This window comes from Orcinus orca, chromosome 4 (assembly GCF_937001465.1).
Source record: "Orcinus orca chromosome 4, mOrcOrc1.1, whole genome shotgun sequence".
Taxonomy (NCBI): domain Eukaryota; kingdom Metazoa; phylum Chordata; class Mammalia; order Artiodactyla; family Delphinidae; genus Orcinus; species Orcinus orca.
The window spans coordinates 151694774-151713140 of NC_064562.1; the positions used below are offsets into that span (position 1 = coordinate 151694774).

General features: G+C 61.9%; 1 protein-coding gene across 3 annotated transcripts in view; it reads left to right on the forward strand.

The window, feature by feature from the left end:
• The first annotated feature begins 2544 nt into the window (after positions 1 to 2544).
• The window catches only part of HTRA3 (HtrA serine peptidase 3), a 30512-nt gene continuing 14689 nt past the window's right edge, over positions 2545 to 18367 (forward strand). The window contains exons 1-3 of one of the 3 annotated variants that reach the window (XM_049709284.1): positions 2545 to 3218; positions 13847 to 13946; positions 16774 to 16996. In XM_049709284.1, coding sequence (XP_049565241.1) covers positions 2834 to 3218; positions 13847 to 13946; positions 16774 to 16996 — 708 coding nt within the window. In that variant the 5' untranslated portion in view covers positions 2545 to 2833. The remainder of the gene's footprint in view (positions 3219 to 13846; positions 13947 to 16773; positions 16997 to 18367) is intronic. The other 2 variants (XM_033419508.2, XM_004265154.4) reach the window with 2 other exon arrangements.

Below are 18367 nucleotides of genomic sequence, written 5' to 3' on the forward strand. Positions count from 1 at the left end.
GTCTTGAGGGAAGGGCATGGACTGAGTCCCAGGCTGCCACACACTGTGACCCGTGCATCCCAGAGCTTCCTTCAAGGATCACGATACCCACCTCCCAGGGCAGCCGTGAATATGGCATCAAATCATGTAAGCAGAGCACCCGAACAGCCTCAGGGCACAAGGACAGCAGGCTTTGTCCTGTGTAAACTGTAGAGGGCCGTGAGAGCTCTGGTCTGCAGCTGTGGCCAGCCCAGGACCTCTCTGAGCCTCAGTTTCCCCACCTGTAGACAAAAGGTTTAGAAGAAATGAGCTCCCGGTCCTACCCAGGTCTCTGCTTTTCTGTGCACTGCAGCATCCCGGCAGGGTTGGGTGTCTGGCATGCCGAGGCCCCCCAAGGAGCCTACTCTGGGTCCCCCAGGATGTCCTGGGCCCGTGGGCCACTCCCTCTGCCCCTCAGACCTGCACCCTCCCTAGAGGAGAGACAAGCCAGGAGCCCTGGCCAGGGTTGGGGGAGGCCCAGACCAGCCCTGTGGTCCCCCACCCCTGGCATTCTGGGTTATTCCAAGAAAGGCCTGAAATTCTCCACATCTTCAAAGCAAAATGCATTTCCAGTTTTTCGAGGCAGAAGTGCATATCCCATTGCCCTTTGTCAAAGGGCCTTTTAGAAAGGGAAGACCCAGGCTCCTGCGGCCCGTTCTCCTGCTGACCTTCAACCCTACGCTCACGGCCACTGCCTCTCAGGGTCCCCAGCTCCCCTTCTGTACCCCAGCCTGAGCCACTTCCTCCAGCGTACCTGTCAGACGGGCCACATCCAGTCTAACCTCTCAGCAGTGCCCAGTCCTTCAAGGACGCCAAGGCCCTCAGGGAACAGACACAGTCCCTCCCCCCCCACCCCAGCTCCCTCTCCCTCCTCTGAGCCAGAGGTTCCTAACCTGGGTGTCTGAAAACTCGGATGAAAAAAAAAATCTTTATTTTCACCATCCCCTCCCCTGAAGCCCAGCATATCCTTCCATGGTGAAGCAGGCCCAAGCCACAGGGCCCCTGTGACCCTGTCACCGAGAGGAACACAGGTATTTCCCCCCATGCTGCAGTGGCTGCAGGCACCTCTAGACCCCCTTGTGCTCTGAAATCTGGCCGGGGGTCCCACTGCTGGCCAGATCTTATTCAAGCGGTTCACAGAGAAGCCACGTACACACCGTGGATTTATATGTTTAACTACCTGGATTAATCAGAGCATTGCTCCCCCTAGTGATGCTGTGCCGCTTGTTTTATGCATTTAAAAGACATCATTCCGAGCAGGGCTCTCCAGACTTCACCAGGCGGCTGAAGGGCCTGCCAGAGAGGGTACAGACCCCCAACTCCAGGGTCTGCACCCGAGGGCTTTCTCTGCCGCATGGGTCGCCACTCTGACTTGCCTTTGCTTGTGGACCCTTGGCCCAGGTGGGGCAGAGCTCCCGGCTGGACCCCGCCAGCCCCCAGGCCCAGGACCGCATCCAGACCCTGCACCCTCTTATTTATTTATTTAGCTGCACCGGGTCTTAGCTACGGCATGCAGGATCTTTAGTTGCGGCATGCAGGACCTTTAGTTGCGGCATATGGGATCTGGTTCCCTGACCAGGGATCGAACCCGGGCCCCCTGCATTGGGAACGCGGAGTCTTAACCACTGGACCACCAGGGCAGTCCCAGACCCTACACCCTCTTGAAGCTCACCTCCAAAGGAGGGTCCTGCCCTCTCCTCGGATCCCCACAGCCCTCGTCACGCTGATGACATCGTGGTCACCAGGCTCTGGGCCCTCGCGCAGGGCCTGGGTCTGAAGTGGCTTTTCAGAGACCGTGTGCGGAATAATCAGGAGGGTGGAGCAGCCTCCCGGTCCCATGGGCCGACTGCGCGCCACGCGCAAAGTGCTTGCGGACATTCCTCCACCATCCACTGCGTGGGACTCTCCCTACGTCCTATGAGGCAGCAAGTGCTATTCCTTCCCCTTTCCTGGAGAGGAAACTGAGGCACGGAGCTGTAAGACAACTGCCAGGGCCACAGAGCACCGAGGGCGGGTCTGCCCCCAGACAGGCCCTGTCCAGAGCCTGGGGGAGCACATCCTCCAAACCCTAAAGCCTGAGGACAGGGGGTGGGGGCGGCACTTCCGGAAGGTCTGTCCCCAGTGGAGGTGGGGAGCCGTGACATCCATCCCTCTCGCCAACGTGGATTGGTCGGGGCCTGTCCTGAGGGCTTCCTGGCTGAGGAGGCCCGGGGGGGGGGGGGGGGGGGGGCAGGCAGGCGGTGGGGAGGAGCCGGGACGGCCCATTTCTAGGAGGGGGAGGGGGAGGAGGAGTAGCTGAGGTCACTGGAACTCAGCCTTGAACTCGGCTAGCTCAGGGATCCCCAGGGGTGCCGGAGGCCCGCACACTGGTGGCTTCTCCTCCCCAAGGCCCCTAGCCGGGGGGCGGGGTCGCAGAATATCCATCACACCGGTTTCCCAGACCAGGCAGGCCCCGCTTTCGGCCTCGGGTGGGTCCAGGCCCGGAAGGCCGGGCGGGGGCGGTTGGGCCGGGGCGGAGCTGGCGGAGGGGCCGGGCCGCCCCCTTCCAGCGAGGGCGGGCGGGAGGCCGGCGCCTTTAAACGCGGCGGGGCCGGCTACCCGCCACCGTCTGCCCAGAGGGAGCGGGCGCCTCCCCAGTGCCCCGCGTTCTCCGTGCCCCGGGCATGTCTCTGCGGTCCCGTCGCCCGCCCGCCTGAGCCGCCGGCGCGTGTGGCCGCGCTCCCGCCCGCGTTCCCTCCGTCGGCGCCCGGAGCAGCGGCCTCGGTGCGCCCCTGGCCGGTCCCCCGCGCTGCCGCCCGCCGCGGGCCCGTCCGCCATGCAGGCGCGGGCGCTGGTCCTGGCCGCTCTGGTCGCGCTGGCGCTGGCCCGGGAGCCCCTGGCCACGTCGTGCCCCGCGCGCTGCGACGTGTCGCGGTGCCCGAGTCCCCGCTGTCCCGGCGGCTACGTGCCCGACCTCTGCAACTGCTGCCTGGTGTGCGCCGCCGTCGAGGGCGAGCCGTGCGGCCGCGCCGTAGACTCGCCGTGCGGGGAGAGCCTGGAGTGTGTGCGCGGCGTGTGTCGGTGTCGCTGGGCGCACGCCGTGTGCGGCACCGACGGGCACACCTACGCCAACGTGTGCGCGCTGCAGGCGGCCAGCCGCCGCGCGCTGCAGCTCTCCGGGACGCCCGTGCGCCAGCTGCAGAAAGGCGCCTGCCCATCGGGTAAGCGCTCTCGGTCGGGCTGCTCCGCTGGCACTGCGGGGGTGGGGGGTGGAATGAAGCGGTCTCCTGGGGAAACAGGCTCAGAGCCGGGGCGGAGCCTCATTGTCCACACTCCCCGGGGAGAAACTGAGGCTGGGAGAGGTAAAGTGCTGTCCCCAAGGTCACAGAAGTAGTCAACAGTGAAACCTGGTGCTCTCCTAACCACCCCGAGGGGCCTGGTCTAGCTCTACATCTCTCCAGCCTCTGGCCTCATCACAACTTACCTATGTTGTGTCTCATTTCCCCTGGTCCCCATCTCCCTGCCTGCCTGGGTGTCGGATGCAAAGCGATCCTTCCTGGCCTTAAATATCCAGTCTTGATATTCGAGAGACACCACTTGAGTGACAGGGGGTGTTTCCTTTCTTGTCTTGCCCTGCGCTTAAAACGCATGTCACCTGAGGGCTGTTTAGGAATGGGGAGCGGGCTTGTGGAGCCTCTGGGCTGCTTGGAGCTCCGTGGGGACCTGCCGTCGGGGTAGGAAATTTCTCAGTCCCGTCACACCTTAGAACAGCCTCCCCTAACCTGGACTTGGCTCTGGGTTGCTTCTTGCCACACAGGTTGACCCTGTGGAAGAAAATGCTGGCAAACCCTACTGTGCCCTTATTTGTTTGGGGCACCTCTCAGGAACGCAGGCTCCGGCGTCGGTTCCGCAGGTGCTCTGAGTGCAGCAGCCTGCGCTGGGCCCGGAGCTCACGGCGATGGAGTTGTCAGGCCGCGGTGTGTGCCCTCAGCCCGCAGCTGCCCACCAGGAGATGCTGACCGCCAGAACAGGCTCTGCCGTGGGGAGCACGGCTGCCTGGAGTGCCGGGAAACCTTCAGGGGTGAGGGGCCTCTAAGCTGAATCCCCAAGGATGGGGACACGCCTTCCAGGTAGCGGGAGGGTTAGGCTTTCGGGGAAGAGAAGACAGCGTGAACCACCACGTGGGGCCATGTGCCTATGGTGAGCCACGTAGCCCAGAGCAGATGTTGTGCAGGGGAGGCGTGTGTGCGCGCGTGCACGTGTAGGCTTGTGAGAGACACCCAGGGCTGGGCGGCTTGGCTGGGACAGGACCACAAGTGGCCCATAAACGTGTTTTCGGCTTCATCCTGTAGGCCAGGCTTCCCGAGTCATGTCTGGGATTCTGAAAATAAGTGTCCTGCGGCCCCAGAAGTCTGGGAAAGTAAACGCCGGCCCTGCAGTGGGGGTTCGCACTCCGCGTGAGTCCATCAGAGCTTCTGAGAAAACCTACAGCAAGGAAGAAAAAACCCACCAAACGATAAAACCCAGGGTTTCCCAAGAGAACTTCAACAGAGCCCTTTCCTGGCAGAACACGCGTGACCTCCTGGCACACCGGGGTTCCGGGGAGCCCGGGTTGGGAAGCGTTATGTGGGCTTAGCCATGATTACACGGGAGAGCCATTGAAAGGTTTTAAGAGAAGTGAGGACGATGAGGTCAGTCTTGTGTTTGGATCGTGCCCAGGAGACCGGGAGCACGGTGCCACTCGATGCCATGGAGATGGGCGTTATCATTTCTTGAGCACCCATTGCACCTTCTGACGTGGGGCTCGGAACCAGCCGCCTGGTGGGTCTGGGAGGCAGAGGGCTCAGGGTGGGCCTGGCGCCTGCCCACTGCAGCTCGGTGGTGTCTGTGGTCCCCTTCCCAGTGCCAGCTCTCCCAAGTAGTGGGTGCTGTTAGAATCAGGCTCCAGGGTGCCGGGGATCAGCAGGGAGGTTGGAGGTGCTCTAGGCATTTTGAAACCTTTATTCTTGACTGAGGGAGTCCACGTCTGTGAAGCACCTTCTCTGTGTGTCCCGCTGGCCGTGGGCTGGTAACAAGGCCCCTGTAATGAGGCAGACCCCATCTGTGTCCTGGAGAAACTGACAGTGGGGGAAATAGGAGGGTGAGAAGAGGACAGTAGCTCAGTGGCCACAGACAGACGTCTGTCCAGCACCTGGGCTCAGTAGGTGCTGTGGAATGAAAGGCTGGCCCACGTGGTGGGCGTCCCTCCTTGGATACCTCCAGTGATGATGGGTTCACTACCTATCCGTGGAGCTCTTGTGTACTCCCATGTCTGTGCTAGGCAGATACCACACGGTGTGGGTGAATAGCTATCAATGGAACAGTAAAACCCAGAGAACTGTGTGCAGAGGGTCTGCGGAGAGCAGAGGTGTCCCTTTACACAGGCTCTCTGCCTACAGCTGCAGACAAATAGGCCTTCAAGCGTGCAGTTAAATCAGAATCTCAAGCCCTGGGCGGTTCACAATGTGGCATTTAATCATCAGCTTTCATCGTTCAGCCCCAGTGCAGGTGCCAACAGAGGCTCTCAGCTCTATTTACTTAAGCGCTTTGTTGGCTTTCGATTTTTAATCCTCTTAGCAGCTTCCTGGGGCCTTGTGGGTCTCAGAATTCTGCATTCAGGACTCATCAGGCATCCCCACTCCTCTCACTCCCCCTGCCCAGACAGCAGGGCTGAACTGCAGCATCTGGTAGCTCCTGGGGACTCGTGAAGAGCGAGGCGTCCGGCCAAGAGAAGCTTAAGGCCCGGGGTGCTGTGCAGCTGTGCTTTTCCCTCCAGGGCTTGGCCTGGGAAGCACCCTCGCCCTCCACGCTCACTGAGCTGGTCTGGAGGTGCACTGGGATCCCACAGCACCCCGTCCAGTCTGTCTTCCCAGGCCTCTCCCCTTCCCATGCACCTCCACACGGTGGCCCGAGGGGGCGGGTATGAGACGCACGTCTCCCCAGCCCAAAGCCCTGCTGTGACTCTGGGACCACTGGCTCTGGGACCAAGCAGGACTTCTGATGCAGCCTGCAGGCTCAGTACGTCCTGGCCTCTGCAGCCTGCCCACCATCACCCCCACCAGCTGAGTCCTTGTGAAATCCCTGATCATCTGTGTTGTGAGGGACAGATGACAATGTGTGGAACTCAGGGGAGGGAGAACCCATCGCCGGGATGGGGAAAGACATAGATCAGGGAAGGCTTCCTGGAGGAGGTGGCATCTAAACAGCCATGGAGAGGTTGATGCAAAGAGAGCCTGTGCTGAGGAGGACAGCAGGAAATGCTGAGCAAGCTGGTGCCAGATGGAGGAGCTGTGAGGGTGACCCATCTTTAGGAGGTGAGGGACCCCTGAAGGCTTATGGGTAACAGGTTTACAGAGTGGGTACAGGGGCCCAGCTAGTGCGAGTCTGGTGCCCTGAGGAGGAAGAACTGATGAGGCCTGAGCTAGGGGGACAGCCGAGGGGGACAGGCTCCAGAAGCATTAGTATCTCATGACTGAGGGGGGTAGGGGGTCAGGATGGGTGGCGGGGCCTCTCCTGGAGCAGCGGGTTCGGAGAGCTGTGGTCAGGTTCTGGCGGGGGACTCTGGCATGGAGGGTGTCTAGTGGGGCACGGGGTTCCGTGACAAGAGCCTGGCTGGTGGGTGGCCCTGTCCGTGTGTTGGCGGCAGTATTGCTCCGTTTGTGTCGTTGAGAAGGGGTGGCCTAGGTTTGGGACAGGGTAGCAGGCTCATCACCTCTCCAGGCTTTGGGGGCCCCGCCATGACCTGTGGGGCCTGTGGAGCTCCACCCCCACCCAGCCCAAATCCAGGTCCGTCCTTGCCTTCAAGTCCACGTCCGAGGGGACCCAGCAGAGACGCCCAGCCGCTCTGGGGATGAACTGCCCTGACTTGGTCACACTGCGAGCACTGTGCTGGGTGAGCTGGAGCAAGGGTGTGGCAGACTCAACCCACTGGCTGCGTCCACCTGGCCTGACACGTACGTACCTCTCAGCTGCCGGGAGCTCTGGGGAAATGAGGCCAAGCAGAGATTCACTTGGCCTCCTTGGAAGCCTGGGGTTCATGCAAACTGGATGACGGAGTAGCCAGCGGCTGACCAAGTGAGCCGGTGTGTCCTGCCAGAGGGTCTGAAAGCGGCCTCCTCCTGGGCCTGCTCTGAGGGTGAGAAGCCACCAGCTTTTACCAGGGTCAAGGGCGAGACCTTGTGCTCTGGGCTAAACACGCATCGTGTCTGGGTGTTTTTGTCACGGCCCTTTAGAAGAAAAGGCTCATCAAGGTGTAGCGGGCTACCCGAGGTCACCAGGTGGGGAGGGACAGCTGTGCTGAACCCGGGTCCTCCTGCCTGTGCATCTGGTGTCCTGTACCCCGGGCAGGCCTCCAGCACCTTGAGGAAGTGGCCTCCCTGCTTGGTTTTGATAAGGGTGTTGAATAAACAGGTTGGAAAGAGAATAGAATCACAGACCCCTTGTCCTCAGTGTAGCAAAGATGTGGCCAGGACGTGTGGGTGTGTGCGCATCCCAAACTGAACGCCCAGTCTGGTGCAGAGGGTAGCAGTGCACAGCCTGCCCAACTGTATTCTCTAGCCCCTCTAGCAAATAATGGGCAGAACCACAACTGAGACCCAGTTCTGTTCCCGGCTGCTCAGGGGTGAGTCCCAGCTCTACCACTTCCCGTGGAGAGACGCTGCAAGTCTAAGCTCTCCACGCCTCGGTTTCTTCATCTGTGAAATGGGGACAACAGATCCTCCTCACTGGGTCATTGACAATCAACGAGATAATGATTTTCAAGTGCTTTGCACGATGTAAGCGTTAATTGATAGGCGTTAGTGGGAATAAACCTAAATGTTGACAAATGGACGTATCTGACATAAGTGGAGTTTGTGAGAGGAAGGTGGGGCGGTGGAGGACGGGAAGGATCTGGAGGGCAGTGTTTGTGGAGCGGCTGCCACGTGCCAGGCCCTGCCCACGGGGGTTCCACTGGCCTCGTTCAGTACCCACGTCACAGCTGAGGAGCCTGAACCCAGAGGAGTCAGCTGACGGACCAGTCAGGGCAGGGAGGGCTTCCTGTAAGAGGAGAACCAGGGGCTGACCCCACCTTGGCTTCCGTGGCTTGGGCGGCCCTGTGGGCATCCCGGAGTCCTGCCTGGCCTGTGGGGCCCCTTTGACAAAGCCCAAACGAGCTGATAGCTGAGCCCTCTCCTCCACAGGGTTGGCTGCAGCCCCAGTGGGATTCACAGCCAGAAAAGCCAGGCTGGCCCCTAAGCTGAGGACCGGCCAGGGCTGGGCTCTTCTGGGGGTGGGACAGCCAGTCCCCCTGGCTGAGGACCAGCACGGGGAGAGAGCCGTGCTGGGGGTCGGGGGTCTGGGACCTGGCTGCAGGCCTTGGCGGGTCTCCTGACCTCTCGGAGCCTTTTTCCTCACCTGTAAAATGGGTGAAGATTCCTGCCCTGCAGAACTGCTGTGAGAACTCCCCGCTATCATCAGTGCCCAGAACCCCGGCTGGCGTGGCTCACGGAGAGGGAGTTCCGGCTGCAGCCCTCAGCCCTGGGTTCCAGAGACGGGAGCCTGGGGGTCGCGGACAGCAGCATTGCCCCCCGGGAGCTGTAACCGCTGTCTTTGGCTGGGGGGAGACAGTTCACTCGGGGACAGGCATGTTTTCAAGAAAAAGAAAAACACAGGCAGGGAGCCGTCCTGGGAACTAATCAGACCCGGAAGACAGCTCTTGGGGCTTTGAAGCCTGCCCCTTGTGGGTGGTGGGTGGGGCCTGGGGTGAGGGCGAGAGGCCGTGGGGGAGCCCCTGGTAATTCCCCTGCTCCCCTGCTGCTCTCCGCTCACCACTGTGGGTCAGGGGCGCCCAGCCCATGGGGACAGTCTTGAAGGACAGGTCTGGGAGGGGTCACCAGGTGCCTTGGGCCCCAGACGAGTGAGCTCGGTCACTGAGCCCACTGAGTCTGGTCAGGCTCCCCAGGGGAGGTGAGTTGGCCTGGGCCTGGCAGTGCTGAGGGAGGGACTGATTACAAAGGTTTGGGGGGACACTCAGAGCACACATGCTTGGGGAACCAGAGCCGAGGGTACCGGGTCGGGGGCGTGTGGCAGTAGCAAGGCTGCAGATGTAAATGGGACCTGGACACAGCCCTGCTGAGAGGTTGCCATCTGGCCTACAGGCTGTAGTCAGTGTTATGGACAGATGGGTGCAGCCTGGGACCTTGTGGGCACCTGCGGATGGCCCCTCCTTTCCCAGCTCTTACCTAACTACTGGGTGATGGGGGGGCGGTGTCTTCTGATTGCAGGAGGCAATAGAAGAAGGGGCAGTGACCTCAGAGTTAGAGGAAAGAACTGGGTCTCGGTCCTGGCTCTGCCCGTCGTGTGCTGGACGGGTGATGCACACGGTTGTGCAGGTTGCGCACTGCACAATTCCAAGGGAGGTAGTCACGCTGTGATGTTTGTTAAGAATGGTTCTGGAGTTGTGCAGTACACAACCCGTGCAGCAGGATCAGTGGCCCTGTGGGGTGTCTGGGCCAGTCACTGTCCCACCCTGGGCCTCGATTTCCCCATCTGTGCCACGGTGGGCCAGTCACTGTCCCACCCTGGGCCTCGATTTCCCCATCCGTGCCATGGCAGTTGTGACTGTCCAGAGCTGACACATCATGGGTCCTCTTTCAGAGTCTGCCGCTGTGCCGGAAGCCCTGACACGCAGACATGTGGGAGGTGGAGCCCCGGGCCCCGCCTGGCTCCCTGCCAGCCCTTCTCCCCGTCCCTTTCCGCCCTGGCTGTGCCCCTTCCTCTTGCGGGAGGGCGCCACCGCTGGACACCTGGCCTTGTTTGCTTTGCTCTGTGTCTAGTCCTTCCTGACTAGAACTTCCAAAGCCTGTGGATTGCAGCTCATTTTTTAAAACAAACAAAAGAAATGCTAACAGCTGAGTCTGGTCAAGACTGACTGTTGACTTCAGAACTTTGGCTCCAGGACAGTGTGAGGGCGGGGATGGGGGTTGTCAAAACCCCCAAATAAACAGCGTCTGCCTCCCAGCCGTGGGGCCCAAGGTTTTCATGTGGAAAGAGGCAGTGGGAACCACGTCTTCCCTTCCCACTGATTCATGGGATGATTCATCTGTGTGTGGGGAAGAGGACCAGGGAGCAGGCCCTGCCCGCCTCCCACCTCCTCCCTACCACCCACCTCGCCAGCTTAAAGAGACAGGGCCTGGCAGGGCCTGTGTCACCCGCCGGCTGACCCAGGAGCTCCGCAGGGGAGCCCCAGGCCGTGGGGTCAGGGCGGGCGCGCGCTCTGAAGTCCATGGGACCTGGGGCTCTAGCTCCAGGCCTGTCTCCACCCTAAACCATCTTTGTCTCTGGCCTGTTTCCTGGGACACACTGACGCTGCTCTTGTGAGGCTGCTCCCCGCAAAACCTGGTTAACAGGCTGAACAGTGTTCTCTGTGGTGGTGTTTGCAGACCTACTGTGTGCTGGGCCGGATGGGGTCAAGCGGAGCATCCTCGTCCCTGGGTTAGGGTCAGGCCCTCCCTCCCGTGCCCCCTCTCAAGGGCTGCCTCGGGGGCTCACGTATGCTGGTTACAGCTGGGCTATCGGGGAATCCGGACATGTGTGTGTCCCGGAGGAGCTGGTGCCTGGGTGGGAGGTGAGCCCAGCCCGGCTTCCCCTCGGAGCTTCCACAGCCCGCCAGTCACCAGGGCCCTGCCGGGGATGCTGGGAAACACAGCCCGGCCTCTCGCCATCTCACACCCCAGCCCAGCTCACAGCCCGTCCAGGCCTTCCTCTCTCTCTTCTGTTTCTTTCTATAGCTAACTTGCTCACGGGAGGACATTTGGAGAATCCACAAAAGAAAACAAAACCACTCGTGACTTCACCTCTGGCCCCGAATACCCACCGTGAAATATTCTGATGTGTTTCCCGCCAGCCTTTGGCCTGTGAATACTTTCCAGAGGGTTTTCATTTTTAAATCATGAAATTGAGGGTCACCTATTTTAAGTGATCTCTGGAGAGGCCACATTGGAAAGAAAAGCATCTGGTGGGAGGCCGCCGTGCCATCCATATCTGCGGGGGGCCAGGTCGGCTCCTCGGCCGCTTGGGCAGCTCGGGGCGCTCAGCCTGCGGGACCTGCGCTGGTTCAGCCAGGGGCTGGACAGTCGCGCCTAGAGCTTTGGAGTCCCTGAGATCTGGGACGGAGTCGCGTGGCAACGCAGCCTCTTCTGATCTGATGTTTTCACCCCTCCTCTGTCTTATTCACACTGGGCCCAGCTTGGAGTCAGCCGAATCCACCCATAGCTGCCCTCGTGCGTGAGGCTGTGTCTTTGCATCTCTGTTCCCCTCCTGGTGTGCTCTTCCAGGCCTGAATTAGGGGTGCCACTGGACTCCCCCATCTCACCCTGGGCCTCCCCTTGTCCCGTCACTGGTGACGCAGTGCTGTGCCTGGCTGGTCACTGTCCTGTCCCCAGCACTGAGCACACACACGGAAGGCACTCAGCATCCCTGTGAGAGTGAGTGTGGTGGGTGAGGCGTTATGCTGGGAGCCCCAAGGAGGGCTGGAAGAAGACTGCCAGGGGGGCTGCCTGGAGGAGGTGAGATTTGAGCTGCATCCAGGACAGGCCAGAGCATCGTGGTAGGGAAAACTGGGGAGTGGTCCACGTGGGAATGGTGGATGATGGAGCAGAGACTGGGGGTAAGTGGCCCCCACGGCTTACAGAGCAGGGAGGGGCGACACCTGGCCTCACCCACCTGGGCTTGCCCGTTCCAGCACGGCATGGTGGGCACAAGCCTTGGCCAGAGTAGATCCAGGCCTGGTGCCGAGTCCTCCCCACTGCCTGGGGTCCTCCGGGACCTCGGTGATGTGGGGATTGCCTAGCAGGGGAGCTTCTTGTCAGAGAGCAGAACCTGGAAATCACCAGGGCCCTGCCGGGGATGGAAGGGGCAACAAGGTTGGTGGCTGGCTTCCTTCCCTGTGCCTTTAAGATAGAGCATGAATGCAGGTTCCCAGTGCCCTTGGGATTGGGCAGGCAGAGCTAGGCTCGGGCCCCACGGGCTAGCTGACAGGTAGCTTCTCCTCCAGAGTTTCAGGGACTGTTGGCTATCCACGTGGAAATAAACGTGCCTGACACCCACGTGTGCTGGGAGAGGCAGAGCCGTGGCCCGGCATGGGCCTTGCCCACAAACACAACCTCTGAATCTTAGACACCATCCCTCCACTGGGCTTTGCCTCTGGGAGGAGGGCTCTGGGCACGGTGGTCCCTGGCGGCCGCAGTTTGATCATCAGGGAGCCACGAGGTGGCCGGCAGTGGGCCACGTCTCCCAGCCAGTCTCCAGCCACCCCGGATAGGCGGCCTTTGATTCAGGCTGACCGCGGGGGGCTGGGCCCGCCGTGACCGGCGCCCACAGGCTGGTTGAGAGGCAGACATCACAGGATCCGTGGGGTGGGCCCTGCTCACCTCCCCGGACTGAGGAGCCCAAGGCAAGCTCTCCTCTGGGCCCCGAGTCCCAGCTCAGGCTTAATTCACAGTCAGGGCCTTGGGGGGCCACAGTGGGGAGGGGAGGGCCCTAAGGAAGGGAGCCCTGCAGCCCCTGTCAGGAGCCTGGTTCTCGAGCTGAGCCTCAGGTTTCCCCACCTTTAGGATGGAGCTGATGACCCCTGCCAGGCTGCCCCCCTGGACAGCTGGGGAGATGAGTCAGGCTGCGGATGGGGACCGCATTTGTCCACGATGTTTATGCGGCACCTACTGTGGCCTTGCCCCCTGCGCCTGTGCTGCACCCAGCCTGCTCCCTCCCGTCCCTTTGGAGAACCAGGAAAACCAGATTTTCTCTAGATCCTGATGCTCAGTCACTTCCCAGAGACCATCAAGAGACACCAGCTGCGAAGCTGGACCTTACGGGCCGAGCCCACTTTGTTCGCCAACGTCAGGGAGCGGTGGGTGGTGGGCTCCCCCCAGCCCCTCCCACCCCTGCCGAGGCAGGGAGCATTACAGTTGGCAAGGCACAGCCTGTTCCCACAGCTCCCTGGGGGATGGGGGCGGAGAGGCACCTTTGGTCTCACAGTTCAGGTGAGGTGTCGAGGCCCAGAGAGGGTAAGTGATTTGCCCAAAGCCACACAGCTGGAGCTCAGTGGTGCTCAGCCCAGTACTCATTTCAGGCCCTGGGAGCCCTTACAAGCAGGGCTGGGCAGCGTGGGTTCCAGACAGCGCCGGTCTCTGGCGGGGACCTGGGAGACCCCAGCACATGCCCGAACAGGGAGACCAGAGGGGTGTGGGCCTTGTGCCACCCACACGTCTCGGGCCTGTGGTCCTGACGAGCAGCAGCTCCACTGCTGACGGCAGCAGAAATCTGAGCCGGCGAATGTTCCAGGGAAGGTCGTGAGCTGCATGGTAACCAGCCTGGGGCCTGGCTAAGTTAGACACAGGTCAGGGTCGGGGCCCTGGCGACTCAGACAGCGGCAGCTGACCTGGCCCAGATGGGGGCCACGCCATGGCCAGGAGCGTGCAGCTCAGAAGGGACCACCCAGGGGCTTCTGCTGTAACCTTGTCCAGCCACTGCAGTAGCCCAAGGCCTGGAGGGACAGGCCAGAGCTGGCAAAGGGAAGGGTCGATTTCCTCACGCCAGGACTTGCTGTATCTGAGAGAAAGGGCAACGGCCCAGGGGGACTAGCCCAGATCCAGCCTGAGTGTCACGTCAGTGCTGTGTGGCCCGGGGCAAGTGTTCTGACCTCTCTGAGCCTCCTGGCCGGCCTGGCGATGTGAGATGGGGTAGCTCAGCATTAACCATCCGTGGGGCAAGTGAGCCCCGCTTCCCAGATGTCTGGGCCTCATTAAGCACCTGGTTCTTCCTGCCAGTGCAGGTCTCCACCAGCTGACCAGCGCGCGGTACAAATTCAACTTCATCGCTGACGTGGTGGAGAAGATCGCGCCGGCCGTGGTCCACATAGAACTCTTCCTGAGGTACGTGGAGCCCCTCTCGCCCCTCCAAGGTCTCCCCCACATCTGCTGGGCCCAATGTAGACTCAGTTCTAGCATTGGGGGGCAGCAGAAACCAGAGCGGGCGTGGGGTCCGGCGGGCCTCGCTCAGACTGCCGAGCTGCTGGTGCCCTTGCGGGGGATGCCCCCTCCCTGACCCCCTCACCTGAGGAGACAGAGAGCACCTCTCAGGTGACCGGGCTGCGGAACGAGCAGGTGCGAGGTCGGGGGTTGCTCAGGTGTCACAGGGGTACTGCAAACCGCTGGCTCCTGTGGAATCCTGGGGTCTAGTCCCAAATTGACTTATACCCCCCAAAGAGAAGACACGAAAAGCGTGACTTTTGTCAAATTTAAAGTGTTTCTTCCATCGGGTTTCCTAACCTTTTGGCCAGTAGCAGCCCAGATGAGACACACAGGGTCAGAACCCCACTCCATCCTGTTGGGGTCGGAGGCAGCGTGTGCCACGCTGCCCGAGGGGACGGTCACTGAGGCCTCGACCACGACCCCAGGGCCTTGCTTGTCTTCACAGCACTCTCCCCAAGTGGTGGAGGCCGGCCAGTGTCATTATGCCCACCTGAGGCACAGAGGACCAGGTGGCCCTGGGGGTTCCCAGGAGTGGGCAGAATTGCTCGTGCCCTGACTCCTGGCCCCAGCACAGGGCCCCCTGCTCGCCGGCTCTGGAGCTTGGGTAGTGGGAGCCCTCGTCACTGGGCAGGACTGCCCCCCATCTCTGGAGGGCAGGGACCGTGCTCACCGCTGAATGCTCCATGCGGGGTGGGGCGGGGGAGACTAATGGTGTGAGCTCAGCAATGTCGTCAGACGCCTGCTGTGTGCCCATCGCCGCGCGGGCTGCCTTTCCTATAGTTCCTATGCTGCTCCAAACAGCCCTGCCGTGTGCCCACCTCCTAAAGGAGAGGCAGAGACCAGGCAGCCTGTCCCTTAGCGCTGACAGCCTATGCACCTTCCCATGAATCCGTAAGGCGGGCTCCCGCGTTCGCATTTTCTGGACGTGGAAACAGAGGCCCGGGGAACTGCCCCAGGCTCAGAGCTGCAGAGCTGCCCCAAGTCTCTTGGACCTCAGAGCTGAGCCCATCCCCCTGCGATACGCTGACCCCTCACTGTCCTTTCCACGGGCCCCAGACCCTGAGTCGTGTCATTAAGGATATGACAACTGGACATGTGAGTGGCACGTCCCTGGCCTTGCAGGTGGCTTGGAGGGGGCAGCGTCTTTCCAGAAAGCCCCAGGCAGCAGACCCCCAAACCAGCAGGGCAGGCGGTGATGCCATTTCCATGTCAGCCTTGGAGGCTGATGTCCACGTGGTGAGGCCAAGGCGGCCGAGATCCCAGACACCAGAAAATCATGCGCCTCTGGCTGTGACCCTGGAGCCGGAGAGGAGGCCCTGGGCTGCCTGGGGCCCTTCTGCAGACACTCGACAAATCCTACACGTGGCAGCCCCGTGGGGCTCAGGTGCGGCTGCCACTCACGGGCCCACATGGAACGAGGCGGGGGCAGAAGCTGGTTGCTGGCGTGAGCGGACAGATGCTCTGGTCACCCTGCAGAGGGGCCAAGGGACCAGGCTGCCTGGTTCAGACCCCTGCTGTGCCCTTTCCCTGCCTGCCCCGGGCAGCTGGTTCATGTCACTGGTCCTGTTTCCCCACCTGCCTACCTTGTAGGGCGGCTGTGAGCGCGAAATGACTTGGTCCGTGGCTCAGAGGGAGCTCTTGGTGACATTAGCTGTCCCCGGTCCTGCTGATGCTGAGGTGGTGTTTCTGCACCTCCTAGAGACCCACTCCCCGGAGACGTCCCTGCCATCCCTGCTCCTTCCCTCCCGTTGTCTCTGCCAAGCAGCCTCAGGCCCCGATGATCTGCTCCACGCAGTCCCTGCCCTGGGGTCCCAGAGGCGACCGACCCCCTTCCCGGGGGGCGTCCCGAGCTGTGTCGGGCATCCTGGGAGCTGAGGTTGCTACTCTGAGGGCTCCAGCCGCGGCGGGGTGCTGTCCCCCACCAGAGGATGCTGACTCGGGCTCCATGCCAGCTGCATCACCCGTTCCATCCCATCTCACGGAGGCAGATGCTAAGGCCGGTGTCCCTGCCCTGCCACGTCCAGGGCTCCCCCTGTAGGCACGTGGCGTGGAATTCACGGAACGGAGCCTCGCCAGCTCTGCTCCTCGCGCCAGCTGGGGCTTCAGGGTAGGCAGCAGTGGGGAGGCGCCCGAGGGAGGTGGGAGCACGCTCCCCTCAGTGTTTAGACCCTCTCTCTGCGCAGCCAGAGATCTGGGACACTGACATTCCCTGGGGACCTGCTGTGTGACAGTCCACGGAGGCCCGGTGCACATCCTGCATCTTCCCTATGCCAGGAGCAGCCCTGCTTGTTGACCAACTGCCTGCAGGCCCCCGGCTCAGTGGAGCCGGTGTTGTTAGCCCATTGCCTAGATGGGGAGACTGAGGCTCAGAGGGGCCGGCCTCCTGCCCACAGTCAGGCAGATGTGCGTGGGGGCTGGACTTGAGGTTAGAATCATGGTCTGTCTGGCTCCAGGGCAGGAAGCGCCTGGTGTGTCGTCACGGGTCTGACGTTCACAGGCCTCCTGACTCATCCTCGCGGATGGCGAGTCGCAGATCGTGGGCCCCTCTTTGTGGCCGTGAAACGGGTCTAGACTTTATGACCTGGCCGAGGCCACAGCCAGGAGGTGGCACAGCTGGGATTCGACCCCGGCCCACCGCTGCGGCCGACCCCCGCCCCAGTCCTGAATGCCCGCTGCTGCGGCCGACCCCCGCCCCAGTCCTGAGCGCCTGCCGCTCGCCTCCCTGCAGACACCCTCTGTTCGGCCGCAACGTGCCCCTGTCCAGCGGCTCAGGCTTCATCATGTCAGAGGCTGGTTTGATCGTCACCAACGCCCACGTGGTATCCAGCACCAACACCGTCTCGGGCCGGCAGCAGCTCAAGGTGCAGCTGCAGAACGGTGACACCTACGAGGCCACCATCAAAGACATCGACAAGAAGTCGGACATCGCCACCATCAAGATCCACCCCAAGGTGACTGGGTGGCGGGGGAGGGGGGCCCTTCCTGGGCGGTGGGGGAGGGGGGCCCTTCCTGGGCGGCGGGGGAGGGGAGCCCTTCCTGGACCCCAGGGCTCTGAGACGCGCTGGCCCAGCCCTCCCGTCGGACGCTCGGAGGAACTGAGACCCCCGGGGACCGGCGATGTGTCCCCAGTCTTGGGTCTAGTCAGACTAGAACCCGGGCGTCCGGACATCGCCCTGCGCTTCCCCTGAGCCGCCCGTGCAGGGCAGAGCTGGCTCTGTGCCGCCCGTAGCCACTCCCACACGGAGGGTCTCCGAGGCCCAGGACACTTCCGTTGTCCCTCCCGGGCCCATTCCTGGGGATGCCACTGTCCCCGTGGGGGTGACAGAGGCCAGTGGGGAGCACTTGGGATACTTGTCCCCCTCCATCCCCCCACTTCCACATCGGCACCCCAGCTGAGCAGGCAGACCCACCCTGGGGCCACAGTGCTCCTCCGTGACTCCCACTGGCCATTTCTGGGAGGCCAGCCTGTGTACAGCCCCCAATCCCCACCATAGCCCTTGGCGGGAGGGGAGCCAGTGTCCGGCTATTTCAGAGGGGAAACTGAGGCCTGGGGAGTCAGGTGATTGCCCGAGGTCAGTCTAACCAAGGGGCCCACTCAGCTAAGTCCTAGACTCCCTCCAGCGAGTTTCTTGTCGTCCAGCGCTGTGGTCACGACTCTGTGGGCCACTGCGGGCTCACCGACGGTGACCTGTGCCCTACCTACGCCGTGAGGCCCCTGAGGGGCGGTCCGTCTGGGCTGGCGAGTCCAGCTTGCCTGAGTCTGAACCTGGTTTCTGCTCTCTCTGAATAAAGCTGCCAGCACTTGAGATGATCGGTCTTTTGCACGGAGGTGTCCTCTTACCCGATCACGGGAGAGGAGGTTTAGCGGCTCCACGCCGCTATCCTAACGGAGACCCCTGCCCACTTTTGAGCCCTTTCCCAGTAGTTATTGAGTCTGGGAACACCATGTCCATTTCAAAGATGAGAAAACTGGGGCTGGGGGAGGAGGGATGTGCTCAAGGACAGAGGCTGGCACACTTCTGTGAAGCACCAGGTAGTAAATGATTTAGTCTTCACGGGCCCTGTGGTCTCTGTAGCAACTGCTCTGCACTGGACTGGGAAAATAGCCACAGGCCAGCTGGCTGGGCTGTGGTCCAAGAAAAGATTATTTACAGAAGAGGCTGCTGGATTGGGCTGGATTTGCCCAAGGGCCACAGTTTGCGACCCCTGCCCAAGGACCCCTGTGGGGAGAGGTAGAGCTGGATGAGACCCTAGGTCTGGCTGTCTCTGGGTCTCTCCCCTTCCAGGCACTGCAATCCCAGGGGGGGCAGGGGCGCACCCCA